Consider the following 17339-nt stretch of genomic DNA (forward strand, 5'->3'; position numbering starts at 1 on the left):
ATTTATAATTTTTTTTTATCAAAAATCAATTTCGTTTTATATGACGTCTACATATGAGAATGGAATCGGCCGAACTGATCCAAATATGATCAAATTCAATAATTCTCCTCTGTTCAATCAAACGCATATGTAATAAGAAACATATCATCATATCACCATCAAAGGACGAATGATTGATTTCAATTACAAAGATAGTTGACGCTAAAATATATTTAAGTGTTATCAACGATTCCTTATATGTAAGTCAATATATGTAATTAAAAAAGTGATATTTATTTTGGTTCATTATTGGTTCTTTATTTATAAACATTCTTTGTTTTTTTTTGGTAGTTAATGAGTATCATGTTGCTTTTGACGGTAGACAATTGTTAAAATATATTCTACATTAGTGTTGCGTAACATAAATCACGTATTTCCTCTACATATGTATATACTGAAGTTCTTATAGTTTTATGAGTATATACTTAATATGTATTTGAATTTCTATAATAATTTATTCCTGTGTATCTTGGTGAGTCAATAAGAGTCGGGTTAAAAGGAATTTTTTATCGTGTCCTTCTAATACCAACTGGTTTTTCAAAACCTCGACCATATTTTTATTGGCATCCGAAACCGCATAAAAATAATATAGTAATAGGATTAGAATAAAAAAACAAGGTATAACAAATCCAGGCGTTCCGAAGAAAAATACAAAATCTTTGACAAATATTGGCATTCTCATAAAAGTCGATAATGGTGCGTCCCATACTGTTTTTAATTCTTTAAAAGGTCCACAAGTTGCAGAAGGTGATACTTCTGCAAAGGCATAAGTTAATACAATTACGGAAACAATAAATGATATCAATAGGACAGACATAAATAGTGAATTAGAGCGTGAAGTTCCATATAAAATTTTAGTTGGTTTCGAATTTATGAGGCATTGAAACTTTTTTATGTAAAACATTAGAAACATAATTCCGATAATTAAGGCTGGCAAAAAGGGCATATAAAAGCTTCCTATCCAACAAATTGTTTGTAAATATACAATATCCAAAGCATGCTTAGAAAGTTCAAACTCCTGCTCGCAAGTAAATTTAACAAAATTATTATTAAAATATATTGCTAATATAGCACGGGGAAGGTTAAAGCAAAAAGTTACGAACAAATGACTAAAGAAGTCTGTTAAAACAAGCTTATAGAATTGCTGACCCACAAATGTTTCCCAACATTTATATGGAACAGATTTCGTAACACGAGTTTCAGAGGCTGGTATTACAATATAATAGAAACGGCTTAGTAAAATAAATAAAGAAGCTAATCTTAAAAATATCATGCGGATTAAGCTTATTTTTATCACAAACAAGGGAGAATACTTTTCGAAAGAACACAAATATTTAAAAAATGCTGGCAATATGAGATTTAAAAAAACAATGCAAATATATGGAGCAAAATCAAAGAATAACTCAAGAACTTGTAGTGTAGGCGTACCCTCAACATTAACAGTGTTAATTGAATTCACTTCTCCATAATTAATATTGATAAATTTACCGTGACCCTGCTTTAAGCTCATATTAAATAGTAAAAATATTACATATGCTGAGAGAATTAATGTAATAGCAACAGAAATATTAACAATAATTCGTATCATAATAAGTTTTAACATATAGTCATTCGAGCGATTATTTCTTTCAGTTTCAATGCGTTTTGAATGAATTGAGCTTTTAAATTCATTAAAGACTGCTTTATGCTTAATTACACTCGATTTTTCATTATGAATACAAAAGTCCCAACCACCAAAAGCAAGGTTGCAGTACTGATAAAACTGCCATCGGCCATTAATAAGACGATCTTTAAATTCACGGGCAGATGCTTTTACAATGAAAATTAACGTAGTTGAAAAGTAACCCAGAACGGCGAATATATATGCAGAAGATAAATCGTAATAGAAGGAATGTTGTTTTTCATTTTGAGTAGAGTTAAGGGTGTCTTTGAATGCAATTCCAACTGTTTTATTCGAATATCCTCCATAGAACATCAATGATGTTTCCAGTGCTCCAGTGCCTTGTACTATATCAAGAATATTGACAGATTCACCGCTCGTGGAATCCATATATGTTTTTCGATTAATATCTTCTGTTAGACAATTATTTGTCTGATTAAAATTTTGTGGAATCTTACATTTGTCGTATATCTCATATGATATAATATTTGGAATTATTACAAATATAATTATTAATAAGAATGTAACACAGTTAAGATAAAAAAGCCACCGTAAAAATATAAAATATGCAGCTACCCCACTACCAAAATGTCCCTCGATATCTTTTAAAGATGACTGCCACAATCTTATAATAGCACTAAATTTGGACCACTCCAATGCAATTTTTTGCCAAGCTTTGCGATGTTTCCATTTAAGTTGATTAAATCCTTGAAGACGTAATTTGGTTGCACTCTATAAAAAAAGAAAATATAATAAAAGTAAAAGTAGTATGAAGTTTAAAATTCTGGTGTTTATTATCTACATATGTATTTGCAAATATTTCCCTTACATTTCTCAATTATAAATTTTAAATATTCTTCATATTATGGTAAGAATACAAAATAATTTATTAAGGAAGATATGAACAAGTAAGGAAGGGCTAAGTTCGGGTGTAACCGAAAATTTTATACTCTCGAAATTTATTGATGTAATTTTATTAAGATAGCACACAATTTGACTCATATAGAATAAAGAAAATCATCATATATATTATATGAGGGCTGGGGTAATTCCTGGCCGGATTTCACTCATTTTCACTACCACTATATCCAAGACTATATGCTCATTTAACAAATATATTTCACATATTAATCGATTTATAAGGTTTGAAAAACCTATAATTAGGTAACTGAAGGTAGAGGAACTTGGTACAGAGACACACTATTAGAATAAAAAGATTTCCTCTGAATTCAGTACATTAAAATATCTGATTGTCAATTTTTATTGCTATGTGTCATTTAGTTTGTTTACGGCGTCATTAGGAACAAGCCAACATTTTGTGCGCGTTGCGATTTTTACTATGGATAAAAATATTGAACAAAGAGTTTGTGTGAAGAGTTTGTTTGCATGTCGTACTCGAAAACCCATGTCTCGTCACCAGTTATGATGCGTTCGATGAACGTTGGATCGGAATTTACGCGTTCAAGCATGTCTTCAGCCATCTTACTGTGATTCACTTTTTGAAGAAAATTCAGATCTTTTGGCACCAATCCGCATACCCAAAACATCAACCAAAATATGACGACCGGTCTTATGAGACATGTCCAATATTTCAGCTATCTCTCGCAAACTATATGAAACAAAATATGACGACCGGTCTTATGAGACATGTCCAATAATTCAGCTATCTCTCGCAAACTATACTATAATGACGATTTTCGAGCACCATTTTCTTTATCTTGTCGACGTTTTCTTCAAAATTTTTTTGAAATATTCTCAGCGGGAAAATTTAAAATGAGAATTTCCGGGTACTTATTTGACAGAATTTATGAGGTGGGCGTAGTTATTAACCCATTTATGGTGTGTAATGGGGTACGTAAGGGAAATGACTGCAGAAAGTTTGGTTAAAATAGCTTTATTGGTTTGCGAGATATATACAAAAAACATATTTGGGGGCGGGTCCACTTTTCCAAAACATTACATCCAGATATGCCCCTCCGCAGTGTAATCCTCTGTATGAAATATTACCTTCATAACTTTCTTTATGGCATCCGGATTTCAAATTTACTCGTCATCCAGATCACTTTGGTATATATAACCCTATATCCAACTCTTTTAGTTCTGGATAAAAAACTATTATGCTCTCTTAGCAACTTTTTTGCGTGTGTAGAATGACTTTAGACAGTAAAGAAAAGTTTATTGTAGTACCGAGTTTTGCCAAAGATGATGTTTGGCTTTTTTAAACACAAAATATAAAAATATTAAAACGGTATTTAGGGGAGCAGAAATGTCCCTCAAACTATTTCAACCTTACAGGGACCGTTTCTGATGAGAAGAGAGGAAGGTAATTCCCACAGCTGTTTTAGTTAGGACTTATTGCATGAAATATATATGTGAATTAAATGTATACACATATTATATTTTAATGAACCCGTGGCACATAAATTAGACGAGAGAGTTGAAGTAATATACATATATATTTGAAAGATATACAGTTTTAAAATATTTGGCTTACCTGCAAATCCAATTTAAATTCCTTTTTTTGGTGCATTGATAACGGTAACTGTTTAATTTGGAACATCTCTTCCCAAATATGCTCCTCGTCATTAATGACTTGAGATAAATCAGGCAGCAGGGAAAATTGACCATCATTCTGTTGATAATTTCTTTGTGTAGTAGAAGGAAACTGTTGCCAGCAAAGTTTCTGTTTTCGATCCAGCTGGGTGTAATTCCTCTTTGAAGTGCCTACACAAGCACATAAATAATGTTTCGTTCTTTGATAGATATAATAATGAATATTGTTATAATTATAAACAAATGTTTAAATGTAAGCAAACTACGTATAACATAATATTAATTCATTGATTCTTGTTGTTTGTATTTAAAAATTGAAAGACCCCTTTCATCTTGGACCGATTAGTATTACATCTAATATAAAAAAGTACACTCTAACCTAGCCTGTTTTGTTTTGACGGTAGTAAAGTAGTTATTGCTATAGGGTTTTTAGCGAAACCATCCCAATCAGCACAATAACTCTCCTGATAAAATTCGCAACCTGCTTCTTCCCAACCATTAGTTCTTTTAGCTTTTTGCTTATTTTTAGAAACGTCAGACATTACCAAAACACTAATTAATAACCACAATTATAAAAAATTTTGTTTGTATTTATTATTGTCGGCGTTGCCGTATAAATGGGATATCCTAACTTTTTATCTTTTGTATGCGTATTTTAACAGGTACTTACTAGGCATTTTGACAGGCAAAATATTTTATCATAAGTACTTCTTTATGGTAAGCAATAAATGGCATACACTATTGCTTACAATGAAATGCCACAAAATATTCAAAGAGTGAGATACAGACAAAATTTCACAATGATTTTGACAAGATTTCTCGAACCAAGTTTTTTATAACATTTCTTCCCATTTCATGTCCAAACTCTACATAATAGTTGAAGCAATTTCCTATTCCTTGAAAATAATGTATTTCTAATGTTTTTGGTATTGTGTGCAAGAATTGTTAATTTAATGTAACAACGTAGCAGTAATATATTTTGAATCGATTATTATAAATAGTCACTTACGAAAATGTCTACCATATGTTATATGTAATTGAAAAAAAAATTGAAATCGATGGCCTCAATGGCGCCTGCTACACGTTCAGTATTTATCGTGATATTTCCTGTATTTATTGAACGTTTAGCATGCAATATTGATGGATCACGATCCATATCACAAAATATTTAAATATTTTGAAATATTTTCGCGAGATAAATATTGAATGTGTAGCATATTTTGCGATTTACAAGTCCGAATTGGTGAAATACAACAGTGCCAAAATTTTAAAATTAACTTCATTCTAATAAATGATAGATTTCAATTTAAATGGTCCTCATGTTATTTTACTGCATTTATATGAATGAGCTATGTATTTTATGATTTTGTTATGTATGTATATTAAATTTCAAACTTTAAAAACAATGTACATACATATATATACATACATTCATAAATTTCAATAAACACTACTAACCGTGTCTCCTATAATCTACAACTACACTAAAAATAACATCGATTGAAGTACAAAAAAATTAATATTTTTTTTATTTTATACATACATACATACGTATACAAAATGGTAATATACAGATTATACAATTTCAAAACCTAGAATGTTAAAAAGATCAACGTTAAACCGGATATATTAGAAAGTATTTATAACTCTTTGAACTCGAAGAGAATATTTAGGAACCTTTTCCCTTTCTTAATTCCATTTCTTTATCTATGTAAATATTCTGGGTACAACTTCAAAAATAATTTTTTTTACTTATTTATGTACATTTTATATATTATGTTATTATATTTATGTACGTATGTATTTTAACTTTTAAGCATTATTTATGTATTTTTTTATCAGGTCTTCAAGCTTTTTAGAATCCTGAGCAAACTTCCTTATACCTTCAGAAAGCTTTTCCGTTGCCATGGCATCTTCATTAAGTAACCAACGGAATGTTGCTTCATCGATATTAATTTTTTCAATATCCGTAGATTTAGCACTCTTTATTGATAACTGCTGGCTGATAGGCTCATCATCATTCTCAAGATCTTTCAACAGAGCCGGGCTTATTGTTAAATAGTCACAACCAGCTAATGCTTTAATTTCTCCAACGTTTCTAAACGATGCACCCATAACAACTGTCTTATAGTCATATTTTTTATAATAATTGTAGATTTGAGTAACCGATATGACGCCTGGATCTTTCTCCGGTTCAAAGCTTTTAGTATTGGTATTAGCAACATACCAATCTAAAATACGACCAACAAACGGCGAAATCAGAGTTACCCCAGCATCAGCGCATGCCACAGCTTGACCAAATGAAAACAGTAGTGTTAAATTGCAATGAATATTATGCTTTTCTTCTAATATTTTTGCTGCTTGGATGCCTTCCCATGTAGATGCAATTTTAATGAGAACTCGATCTTTCTGAATTCCCATTTGTTCGTATAATTGTATTAACTTTAAAGCTTTTGCGATACTTTTTTTTGTATCAAACGATAAACGGGCATCGATTTCAGTTGAAACTCTTCCTGGTATAATTTTTAAAATTTCACAACCGAACAGCACGGATAAGTAATCAATCGCTTCCTGAACCTTTTCATTTATTGAACTGAAAAAAGTATGTACTTTTAGTGCGTTATAAAAAGTATTAAATTTATATTTACTTTCCAACTTTCGACCCATAATTTATAGCTTCCTTTAGTATATGGTCATATTGATCCATTTTAGCCGCAGAAAATAGTAACGATGGATTTGTTGTGGCATCAGTAGGTTTATACAATTTCATAGCTAAAATAAAATTTAATTCAATACTACGAACATCATTCTTTTGTAAGTTATTACGTATTAGGTAAGTAACTTGATTTAATAGAATCATCGACAATCAAATTTTTGAATCATGATATTCAGCCCGTGATCACACCTTGACAACCAATGTCAAACCATATTATTTCCAATTACAAAAACTTTTCATAATAATTAATTAGTTCGGCCCCAGCGTCAAAAGTTACACTAGAAAAAGGAAAGTCAATTCATCTAGGCCAAATGAGAAGGCGAAATTTCAGGTTCATTGTTCCAATAATCCAGAAAATTTATAATTTAGAATGTTCGTCAAGAACATACAGACATATACATATGTACATATGTATGTATTTTTTTATTTAAAATTTAGCTTAAACTATTGTTATGGAGTATCGTCATTAACCTTCTGCTGCAATGACAATTAACTCTGAAACCTCTCTGCCATTCACTTGACATTCAGCTGACTTTGTATTAACTTTAGAGTTTGTACTGATAAGATACATAAACTATTGGAAATGTTGTTGCCGTAAAATAAGTATTGCTATACTATACCTTCAAAATCTCCTGTATCAGCCACAACGACAGTGATTTCCTTCAACTGATCTAATGTAGACAACTTTTGTTTTTTCGTTGTTCCTTCCATTTTGAATACAAACTAAGTCTTTGAAGCTCCGCTTGATAATGACAATCAGAGATAAAGAGATGTACAACTCTCATATCACTGGAAGTGAGAGCGTAATTGTAAACGTCAAAACCACCTAAACTTTGACAGTTTGTCGAGATGAGGAGGTTTTGACGTTTCGCAATTGGGAAACTGGAAAGGCCAGATTGAAATGTTGCCAAAAAAATAATGCGATGGAGACATTTTTAGCCGCCTTGCAAGATCACTAATAAGAACTTAAAACAATAAATATCAATGAAAACGCGTAATTTAAAAGTGGTTTAAGAATATTTTTGTGAATTGCAGCATCGAGAAACTAATTTTTCATGCAAAATTATAAAAGAAATTGATTTATTTTCAGTTGACACTTAATAATTGACCATATTTATTACTGAAACTTCGAAAACCGGCTATTTTAATATACCATTTTATCGCTAAATAAAATTGAAATAAGTTATTTTATATTAAACATTCAGTATATAATAATTTTTAACCATAATAAATGTTGGGTATTTTTATTTAAATGCCCAAAAATTAGTATTTTGTCTGATCTGGTAATAAGGCAAAATGTTATAAAAAACGCAAATTTTGAGGTGCTCTCACACTGGAATAAGTTGGACATCCCTTTATCCCTGATGACAATCCAGAAACTATTCTCTAATGTTCACTCATTCAGAGCGGAAACAAAGATGACATGATACGAAACTCTTTATTCTGAGAGAGCGCTGTAAAAATCCACATTTTTTATAACATTTGACAATGATCCCGCTATGTAAAAAAATAAATTGGGCATTTTAGAAATAACTTTTGGGTATTTTAACTTTTAGATATTATTTTTAAATGCTCTGTTCCCTATTAGACCTATATCATATATATACTAACTTGAATATATTTATATACTAATTATAAATAATTAAGAAAATAAAAACATGATTTTTTATAAATTCATGCAACAAAATATATTAATTTATTAACATAAAATATATAATATATTAAATATAATGATGTCACTTGATATATTAGATATCATTTGTAACAAATAATAGCAAAAATAATAGTTTCACACAGTTTAATATTATCAGTGTATTTCCCTAAAATTATATTTCGCACTGATTTTGTCATATACTTTTATCGGTATTACTTCTGGCATCCCGCCTTTTCTGTCAAAAATTCCTTCAACTCGCATTGCTACCAACTTAAAATGAGAGATCAGGGAATTCGGTTTGAGGAAAAATGAGAGAGTTTCGTATCATGTCATCTTTGGCGGAAATGTAGCAATGGAAATAGAACCATGCAAAGAAGTTATCACCAGCGATGCCACGTTTTTAGAAACCTTATTTATTACTAATATATTAGAAGTGTTTTACACAGATTCAAGACGTAAATTTCAAAGCGAACAAAACACAAGACTGTCAATTAAATTATATAGTGCCTAACCCTTGATTTTATTATATCGAGATTAATACAATCAGTTAAATAAATTACTAATTGTTGACAAAGTGTTATATCGCTTAATTAAAAAAACGGTATCTTTGTTAATTTACCTGTAATTATTTTAGCATTGTGAAATTTTTTTTCGCGCCTTAAAAAATAAATACAGATTTTTCTTCCCATTTTCCCATAAAACTTTACACTCTTTACCAAATATATAAATTCGAAAGCTGAAAAAAGGTTTTGGCTTGGAATCGAAAAAAAAATCTTAACACATTTTAACCACTCTTTTTATTCTATTCTATTCTATTCAGTTAAAACATATACCAGTAAATAAATTTTATTTTATTTTTATTTTGAGTAAATAAATTTAATTTTTATTTTCAGTAAATATAATTCAGTAACCATTGAGTTTTTATTGATAAATTTCACTAATAAATATTTTAGTGCGTAATTTGACGAAGATTCTCTGTTTTGCTTAGATCAAAAGGGAAACTAAGATATAACAGATCATACAATATACCCATTGGTGGATATGGAAGCAAATACTTCACTTGCTTCTTGTATTATCATAAGTTGCAAAACAATTTTGGGATGCGTTATATCGTTACAAATTAGTATAAATTGGTATTGTTATTTAATTAATGTTTGTAACAAGGTAATTATTCAAAATCTAATTTGTTTAATAAGTTTGGATTTGAAGCTAGCTCGTCTAAAGCTGGATCCGCATATTCAAGAATATTAAAATCGTCTCCAATTTCTGCCGTTAAAGATTTTAAGAGATCATCGTCATTTCCATCACCCAAGCCACCCAAAATATCTCCGAAAGCCCCATTTTCATCAGAGTCCAGTTTTTCAAGCTCAGGCTCTCCACTTTCCGTTGATTTAATATCTTTACGGCTTTTAAAACCGTGTTTATTTTCATTACAACTATTTTGTTCCAACTGAACAGTTTCGAACGGTTTACAAATTTTAGATTCATCAACCGGAACACTTTTACTTTCAATACTTGCAATTGAATTTGATTTATTTGAGGTAGACATCAAATCACTGGACAAAGAATGTTGATACAAACTGCTGGGAGAATTGTTGGGTGCTGAGTTCGATATCCAAGGATCTGTTATTGTCGACCTTAGCTGCTGTTCCTTTAAAAGCAATGTTCTTAGGTGTTTATTTTCAGACTGTTTATCTATCCGCAATAAATTAAAATAAAAATCAGACGAAAATACGATTAATTAAATATTTATAAAATTGTATAGGTTATAGGTAATGAAAAATATAAAATTACTGAATTACAAATATATGATTTAGTTACCATGTTTATCTTTTGAAACCAGTTGTGGTTGTGTTTTTTTTGGCATGGAGTCCCCGTTGTATACTACTTCTCGCTTGTCTATTGCATTCATTTCATAAGCTCCATTCAAATCAAATGAATACCCTGAAATAAAATTATTTTTTTAAACCTAAATTTTAAACTATAGTTACTGAAAACAAACCTCTGTTATTATAAGTTACGCTGTTTTGCGATTCTTTAGCTTTTGCCTGATGTTGTTTCCATATACGTTCTTGTTCTTGCTCTTTTAAGGACTTTTGATTAAAACATATTCTTTCTTGATCCTAATCAATAAGTTCAATATGTTTAGAGTATTCACATAAAAAATGTTTATATGTATGTAAAGTTAATACCTGCTGCGATCTCCGTATTCTATGAGCAGATCTGTTGTCTTTTGCTTGTTGGAGAAATGGAGCCTTTTTCTCATTGGAAAGTGAGCGCCACCTTTTAAGAATCTGTTTACAACGATCGTTCCAGTTTGGATACATCTGTTTTAGCTCGGGATGCTGAGTATTAGCATAAAGTACTGCCGATATTGTTGCTGTTTTTCCCAAATCTAAAATATAGCAAGAATATGCGTGAGAGTCTGCATAATTAGAATGTACTCGAATTTTTATTCGGTCAAGTGTCAACTTCACAGCATTCCTCACAATGATTTGAAAAAAAAAACCGGATACTTTTCGGATATGAAAAATTTAATTTCCACCAACTGGTAGGCCAGTTCTGATTCTGACCCAATTTGAACTACTTTTAAGTACAAAGAATTATTTTTCTATGATAAAATAACTAGAACACATTCATCGATTCGAAGTGTTGTTAAACTTTTATCAAGACAATTTTGTAATACGTATTGAACAAATTTTCTTCATACTTAGTCATTAGTTATACAAAGTACTCTGTCCCAAATGACAATTCGGAGAGAGAGGGACGAGAAAAGTCACCAAGTTGTTAGAAGCAGTCTTTGTATTCTTGGCATTACTTTTAAATTTTAAATTCTATCATTGGTTGCAGTTGGGTTCAATTTCAAAGAAGGAAGAAAATGGAGCAAATCGGGATGCCGTAATGAGCACCACAAATTTCTTCGTTGAGCACAATTAAATATGCGATTCTTTGTTCAACAGATTTCAAAATATTACTGATTATTTTGGATTGGATACATATAATATCAATTTGATTAGTGATTAGTTAATTTATTTCACTTTTTCTGATTACAAAAAACAAAAAAAATTTAAATACAAGAATACATACCTTCATCTCGTCTCATCTTTTCAGCTGTTTTTTGTGTCCCAGCTGAATCAAGTTGTGGCGGAGCATTTTTAAGTTGTGGAGTTTGCAATTGTTGAGTAAACTGGCTATGAGGAATTACCAAATTTTCAGAAGCAGGATTATCAATTGTACATGCTGTATTGTGCACTGGAACATGTATCGGCAATATTTGTATTTGGGATGATTGTTCTCGATTTTGTTTCGGAGATTGCGAAATAAAAGCCACATTTGCCTCATTTTCGTTTAAATTATTAACTAGTAAATTAGTCTCCTCCGTTTGCTTTGAGAGCGCAATCGTACTAAATGAACAAAGCAACATTCGTTAACAGAAGTTTTCAAATAAGACATATTTTATTTTAAAATATATAGAAATAATTACCTGAAATCAATACCTCGTTGTGTTTCTGAATATATTAGTTTCATTGTAAGGTCATCGGGGGTAGGAATCACCTTAAGAATATTTATAAAATTAGATGTGTATAAAACAAAACATGATATAAGGAAATAATTTAATGACGAATCTGATAAATAATTGAAAAATAAAATAACATACTCACTTGACCTTTAACATTGACGGAAGAGGACGGAGATCTACCTGATTCATTTGATAAATCCGTAAAGAATATTGCTGCCAATTATATTTTCAGATATTTTGTAATAATTATAAATCAATAATCTCAAGTATATTCAAAATTATTTACCTGACTTGGATTTTTCATCGACTTTTGTGTTAGATCTCTTTGACTCAACCAATTTTGATGATGTTATTATGTTGCTGTTGGAAATTTCTTGCATTGAAATTGTATTAATGGAGCTCGTTGCTTCAATTCCATTTGCAATAGTTACGCTTTCATCCACATCTTTACATTTTAATTTGACGTTTGGAGTCAAAGTGGAAATCGAGTTGCTTTGCTCTTCATTAGTATTTTTAGGTAGCTCTGGATCAGTTTTGTTGACTGAACAAGGTAGTTCTTCAGAAAACAAGGCATCAATGAGCTCAATTTGTTCATCGGATATATCAGAATCGTCTACGGATAATTGGCTTTTGGTTTTCATTTCAAGTAATGATTTGCCAAAAAATGCCTCTTGCAAGTAAGCTGGATAGGATTCACTTAAACGGCTTTTAACTTTTTTTCGAACGGCTTTCTTTCTCTTTTCTGGATCGCTACAATTATTAGAATTTTGCGCCGTTTCGTCCTTTTTAATCGCACGATTTCGCACACTGAAACCGCCGATACCAATTTTTTGTAAATTTCGTTGACGTTTTTTCCGTAATATTGATATTCCATCATCATTTGTAGAAATTGAAAATCCTTCGGGTGGATTATTATCGGCACCTGTCCAAACCATTCCGTCCTTATAATGATCTGTATCCCTCTTTTTTAATGATTCTGCTTCAATATTGTCTTCTATTGGAACATTGTTATTAGATCCAGCAACAACGGACTCAATAGCTGCTAATATTCCCGATTCTTTATTTTGTGAATCATTGGGAGTACGTACCTTACGTTTTTTTTTTATGTCTGTCGACAATGCTTTAATCATATTAGCACCTCTTTCGCTCATACTAACGCCATCTACCCAAAATGTAGTTTCCGTGTCATTATTTTGTGATATTATAGTGTCAGCGATTGGTGGTACTGATTTATTGATCTTTGACGTTTTTGAACATAAAAATTGGGCTAATGTTTTGTCCTTGGGTCGACATAGAATACAATGATATTCAATATTATCACATATTTGGGCTTCTTCTTCAGTATTTATAGAGTCACAACGACAATGTAACCAACGTTCACAATTTTTACACTGGATAATGAGCTCACCATCATTATATCGTTGGCCGCAAAACGAACACATTTCTTGGCTTAAACATTGACCACATTCCATAATACTACTATTTACTATATTACGGCTTTGTTGGTTTACACCCGGGGAAAATCGACCACATTTTTGGCAAGCAGCACACCACTTACATTTCCAATTCCCATGTGGTACTGTTTCTAAAGGAGGGCTCACACAGTATATATGATATGACAAGTCGCATTCATCACAAAGGATTAGTCTGCCCTCATCGTTTCTTTGACCACAACTCTCACATACAGTACAATCAAGGCACCTCCAACCCCTTTCTAAAATTACTGTCGATATTTTTGTATTCACACAATAAGGATGATAACATTGGCCACATTGTGCACAAGCAATAAGATTACTTTCCTTTTCAAGACCAGCAGATCCACACATTACACACAAGTCTTGCGATAAAAGAAATTTGTCCTTTGCAGAGCACAGTAACATTTTCCTTTCCATGGACTGGCAATCATCACAGGATTTACTCGAGGTTAGTAATCTTTCGCCATTTGAAGTTAAATTGATATTATTTAATAACAGTTGTCGTCCTTTACCTCGTACAGAGTTACGTTTTCGTCCTAGATGTGTTAAAATGCTACTCTTTTGTCCCATCAATTTCCCACCTCGACCACCGCGATAAAATATTTTTTTTCTGAATATTTTGGATGATTGAGATTCTGATAAATTAAAATCACTTCCACAATTATTTTGAAAATTTTCTATGTCCATTTCCTTAATAAAATTATCATCTATTCCTTGAGGCAAAGTAATTCCTTCTCCTGAGCGATTTTGATTACTTTGATTTGTAATAATCTTTTCACTCATTGATAATAATTTACATTGCGGACATATATAATCATAATCCGGATTATTTTCCTTATTTTTATGATAAGTAATCAAGTCTGCATCTTCGTCACATGTACTATGTACAAACCTAAAAATTATAAAACAAAAAATTAATTCATGAAATGTATGAAGCTAAAACATATTTACCTATGACAAAAATTGCATTTAACCATTTCTTTATGAGCAGAAGCTCGGTAAGCTTTATGACAAATAGGACAAGAAAATCCTTTATTACGTTGTTGGTAACATGAATCACAAATTGTGTAATGACAGTGCCATCGAGATGACGTTCCACCCCCTGGAGTTCTTGAACCACAGTCAGTACAAACTCGACAACGCTAAAAGTTTATATATTTTATACATTTATATTATAAGGTGTTTTAAAGAATCTATATAACTTAACATGTACTTACATTGCATTTCCAGCCATATTTTGGCAAAGATGAAATCGTGGGTCGCAGACAGGTATTATGATATAATCGTTGGCACTGCTCACATTTAATTAAACGACCTTCGGTACCGTCACCTTCTCTACAAATTTGGCATTTACGACAGTTGGAACAATTCCATCCCGCTCGAGTTTCTAAAAACACAATTTCATCATAAAAATAAAAAAACAAATTTTGTGTACATAAATATGTACTATAACTTAATATCAAGGAATTATCATTATATAATTATCTTATTATCGACTTTTCAAAATTTTTGATTGCTGAAATTGCGTATTAATTGTAACCAAACATATTTATATATTAGTATAAACTGACCTGGAGTATTTATTAGACCAACGCAATTGGTGTGAAAATGTTCACCGCAAGTGGCGCACATGATCATTTTTACTATATTATCCGTGGTTGAACAGTTTTGACACGTGATATTAGCATCTGGACCTGTTAATATAAGATTGTTTTCTTAATTTTTATGTTTTTTTTTTTTTGTTGTTGATATTACAATAAGTCGATAGCTTTCATTAACATATCATATCAATTCCGACAAGTTATCAAAAAGAACACTAAACACTTTTTTCTTTTGTAGGTGTAATATTATGTTTTTATGTCCGTTTCAATAATTTACAAAATATTTATATATGCATTATTTTGGTTAATTAATAAAAAAATTAATCGGCTTTTTATATACTTACATATAATCTTCACTTGTTCAATGTGGTCCAAGCAAAACACCATAAAGTTATCCATGATTTGAAAGCTAGCGGATGCTGCAGCACATGGCAAATGAAATATTTTTGTACAACTCATTTTGCAAGTGATACTTGCTCCATACTGTCCACAAAATGAGCATTTTTGGGAGAGACTTTTAGCAATTATGAACTCTATGTTTGACTTAATTTCATTAGTTTTTCCATATACTCCTTGGGACCACATAAGACACATACGATGTAAATATATATATGAACCATCTAAAAGAGTATTCAAAGACACTTTTTCCGAATGTCCTATTTTATCCAATTCATTGAAACATTCATTTTGAGAAATTTTCACTCTGCAATTACTTTTATGTCGTCGAAATGAAACTTGGTCTATGGTGGTATTTCTTAATGTTTCATCGCTTTTAGTGGTATTTTCCATATAGTATTGAATAGCCTTCTCACAGTTATCCGGATCCACCTCCCACCTTAAAAAATCTCCCTGTCCCAAAGCACTCTTTTCATCAAGATTACATAAACAACATATTTTTCCCGCGTATTCATTACTTGAAAGTTCATCTACATTTGTTATTGATTTATCTTCAGGATATCCTGTATTGGAACTTTCAGATGACGACAATGGCGCTACAGAAATATTGTTACGTTTCACACTGTTTTTACATTGGGGTAAATCTTTCCGAGGTCGGCCGGGACCTCTTTTAGAATTATTTGATTTACTTTCCATTCCTGCCATAAATCCTGAAAATGAGTCTCCATTTTCAGAAGATCCTTGTAAAAATAACTGTGGTTGAAAATTGGCTTCATCGTTACAAATGGTTGGAGATGATCGGTTCGAATTTGGGGTAGAAGGAGCACCTGTGAAATCCATAGATCATTTAAAAGTTAATTATATGACACATTAATGCCAAAAATGAAAGAACTTATTTCTTTCTTTAAATAATGTTTTTCGTTTGAATGGTCAAAACAATAATATAGTTATTTAGTTTGCAATTTTCAAATTTACCAGAGGGATATGGTTGCAGCGAATCCAAATCAGTTTCTTCACAAACTAATTCCAGGTCCATTATATTTTGCTCAATTATTTACCATCAGTCCAAATTGATTTGTTATGTTAATAATACCGATGTAAGTACTGTTTCTCACATTTAAAGAGGAACAATTAGAAATGGAACAACACAGCATACGCAGGAGTTTAAGTACTTGTAAGCGAAAGCGAATTCATACAAAATTTTGTTTCAGCTGTTTTAATATTTTATATTTTAATAATTACCATGGCCAAATGGTCTAAATATAATTAAAATTTGCTTTAAAACAAATTGTATAGTAAATTGTATACACTACACCCTTTTATGAACTGTGGTGTGCTAAAGAACTGGAAATTGCATACACTACACTCTTTTATGAAATGTGGTGTGCTAAAGAACTGGAAATAGTGCAAACGCTATGTTACATGAACTCCAGGTGTAGACATTAGTATAACTGTATTTCACATAACAAACTTATGTAGTCCACTTTCACACAGGCAACTTCTGTTGCTAATTCTCGGGCGATTCTCTTTTGCTGTAGCCCCTTGCGTTCACACGAGCAATTCTTGTTCGACAACTCTGTTCGTGTTTTTCTGTCATTCTCTTTCATATTATTTTCTCAACTTCTTGTACGCATCGTTTCCAAGCAAAAAATATATATTTCATTAACTAATTTTTATCGTTATTCTCAATTTTCTAGCACATTTTAATTATATTATGCATATTTC

General features: G+C 31.1%; 3 protein-coding genes across 7 annotated transcripts; all 3 read right to left on the bottom strand.

Moving 5' to 3' along the window:
• Nucleotides 1-271: 271 nt before the first annotated feature.
• LOC105213450 (transmembrane channel-like protein 7) lies at nt 272-5614 on the bottom strand. Of its 4 annotated transcripts, none has more exons than XM_011186300.3 (3): nt 4798-5614; nt 4194-4423; nt 272-2431 (listed from the first exon to the last, which is right to left on the bottom strand). In XM_011186300.3, the coding sequence occupies exons 2-3, from the start codon at nt 4257-4259 to the stop codon at nt 494-496; spliced, it is 2004 nt and encodes a 667-aa protein (XP_011184602.2). In that variant the 5' UTR covers nt 4260-4423; nt 4798-5614; the 3' UTR covers nt 272-493. The 4 variants fall into 4 exon arrangements, with proteins under 4 accessions (XP_011184602.2, XP_011184600.2, XP_011184601.2 ...); XM_011186298.3 differs by having other exon boundaries at nt 4632-5614; XM_011186299.3 differs by lacking the exon at nt 4798-5614 and adding an exon at nt 4632-4773 and having other exon boundaries at nt 4194-4452.
• Nucleotides 5615-5752: 138 nt separating this feature from the next.
• Tal (probable transaldolase) lies at nt 5753-8380 on the bottom strand. Of its 2 annotated transcripts, XM_054234345.1 has the most exons (4): nt 8333-8380; nt 7589-7717; nt 6901-7024; nt 5753-6845 (listed from the first exon to the last, which is right to left on the bottom strand). In XM_054234345.1, exons 2-4 carry the CDS (start codon nt 7677-7679, stop codon nt 6065-6067), a joined length of 996 nt encoding a protein of 331 aa, XP_054090320.1. In that variant the 5' UTR covers nt 7680-7717; nt 8333-8380; the 3' UTR covers nt 5753-6064. The 2 variants fall into 2 exon arrangements, with proteins under 2 accessions (XP_054090320.1, XP_054090321.1); XM_054234346.1 differs by lacking the exons at nt 7589-7717; nt 8333-8380 and adding an exon at nt 7079-7362.
• Nucleotides 8381-9460: 1080 nt separating this feature from the next.
• On the bottom strand, nt 9461-16748 carry LOC105213448 (histone-lysine N-methyltransferase 2C). The gene is made up of 13 exons (XM_011186295.3): nt 16590-16748; nt 15563-16441; nt 15189-15311; nt 14835-15004; nt 14569-14759; nt 12429-14509; nt 12285-12355; nt 12107-12177; nt 11710-12026; nt 10815-11017; nt 10625-10745; nt 10444-10566; nt 9461-10317 (listed from the first exon to the last, which is right to left on the bottom strand). Exons 1-13 carry the CDS (start codon nt 16648-16650, stop codon nt 9791-9793), a joined length of 4938 nt encoding a protein of 1645 aa, XP_011184597.1. The 5' UTR covers nt 16651-16748; the 3' UTR covers nt 9461-9790.
• Nucleotides 16749-17339: the final 591 nt, after the last annotated feature.

This window comes from Zeugodacus cucurbitae, chromosome 6, assembly GCF_028554725.1.
Source record: "Zeugodacus cucurbitae isolate PBARC_wt_2022May chromosome 6, idZeuCucr1.2, whole genome shotgun sequence".
NCBI lineage: Eukaryota > Metazoa > Arthropoda > Insecta > Diptera > Tephritidae > Zeugodacus > Zeugodacus cucurbitae.

Coding starts and splice junctions, on each gene's coding strand:
- LOC105213450 (XM_011186298.3), bottom strand. CDS start 4,794: ATGTCTGACGTTTCTAAAAATAAGCAAAAAGCTAAAAGAACTAATGGT. Junction 4,424..4,631: donor GTCAAAACAAAACAGGCTAG/GTTAGAGTGTAC, acceptor GTGCTTGTGTAG/GCACTTCAAAGAGGAATTAC. Junction 2,432..4,193: donor AATTTAAATTGGATTTGCAG/GTAAGCCAAATA, acceptor CTTTTTTTATAG/AGTGCAACCAAATTACGTCT.
- Tal (XM_054234345.1), bottom strand. CDS start 7,679: ATGGAAGGAACAACGAAAAAACAAAAGTTGTCTACATTAGATCAGTTG. Junction 7,025..7,588: donor TGATACAGGAGATTTTGAAG/GTATAGTATAGC, acceptor ATTTTATTTTAG/CTATGAAATTGTATAAACCT. Junction 6,846..6,900: donor TATGGGTCGAAAGTTGGAAA/GTAAATATAAAT, acceptor TACTTTTTTCAG/TTCAATAAATGAAAAGGTTC.
- LOC105213448 (XM_011186295.3), bottom strand. CDS start 16,650: ATGGACCTGGAATTAGTTTGTGAAGAAACTGATTTGGATTCGCTGCAA. Junction 11,018..11,709: donor AAAGATGAGACGAGATGAAG/GTATGTATTCTT, acceptor GCTATATTTTAG/ATTTGGGAAAAACAGCAACA. Junction 10,746..10,814: donor GAATACGGAGATCGCAGCAG/GTATTAACTTTA, acceptor CTTATTGATTAG/GATCAAGAAAGAATATGTTT.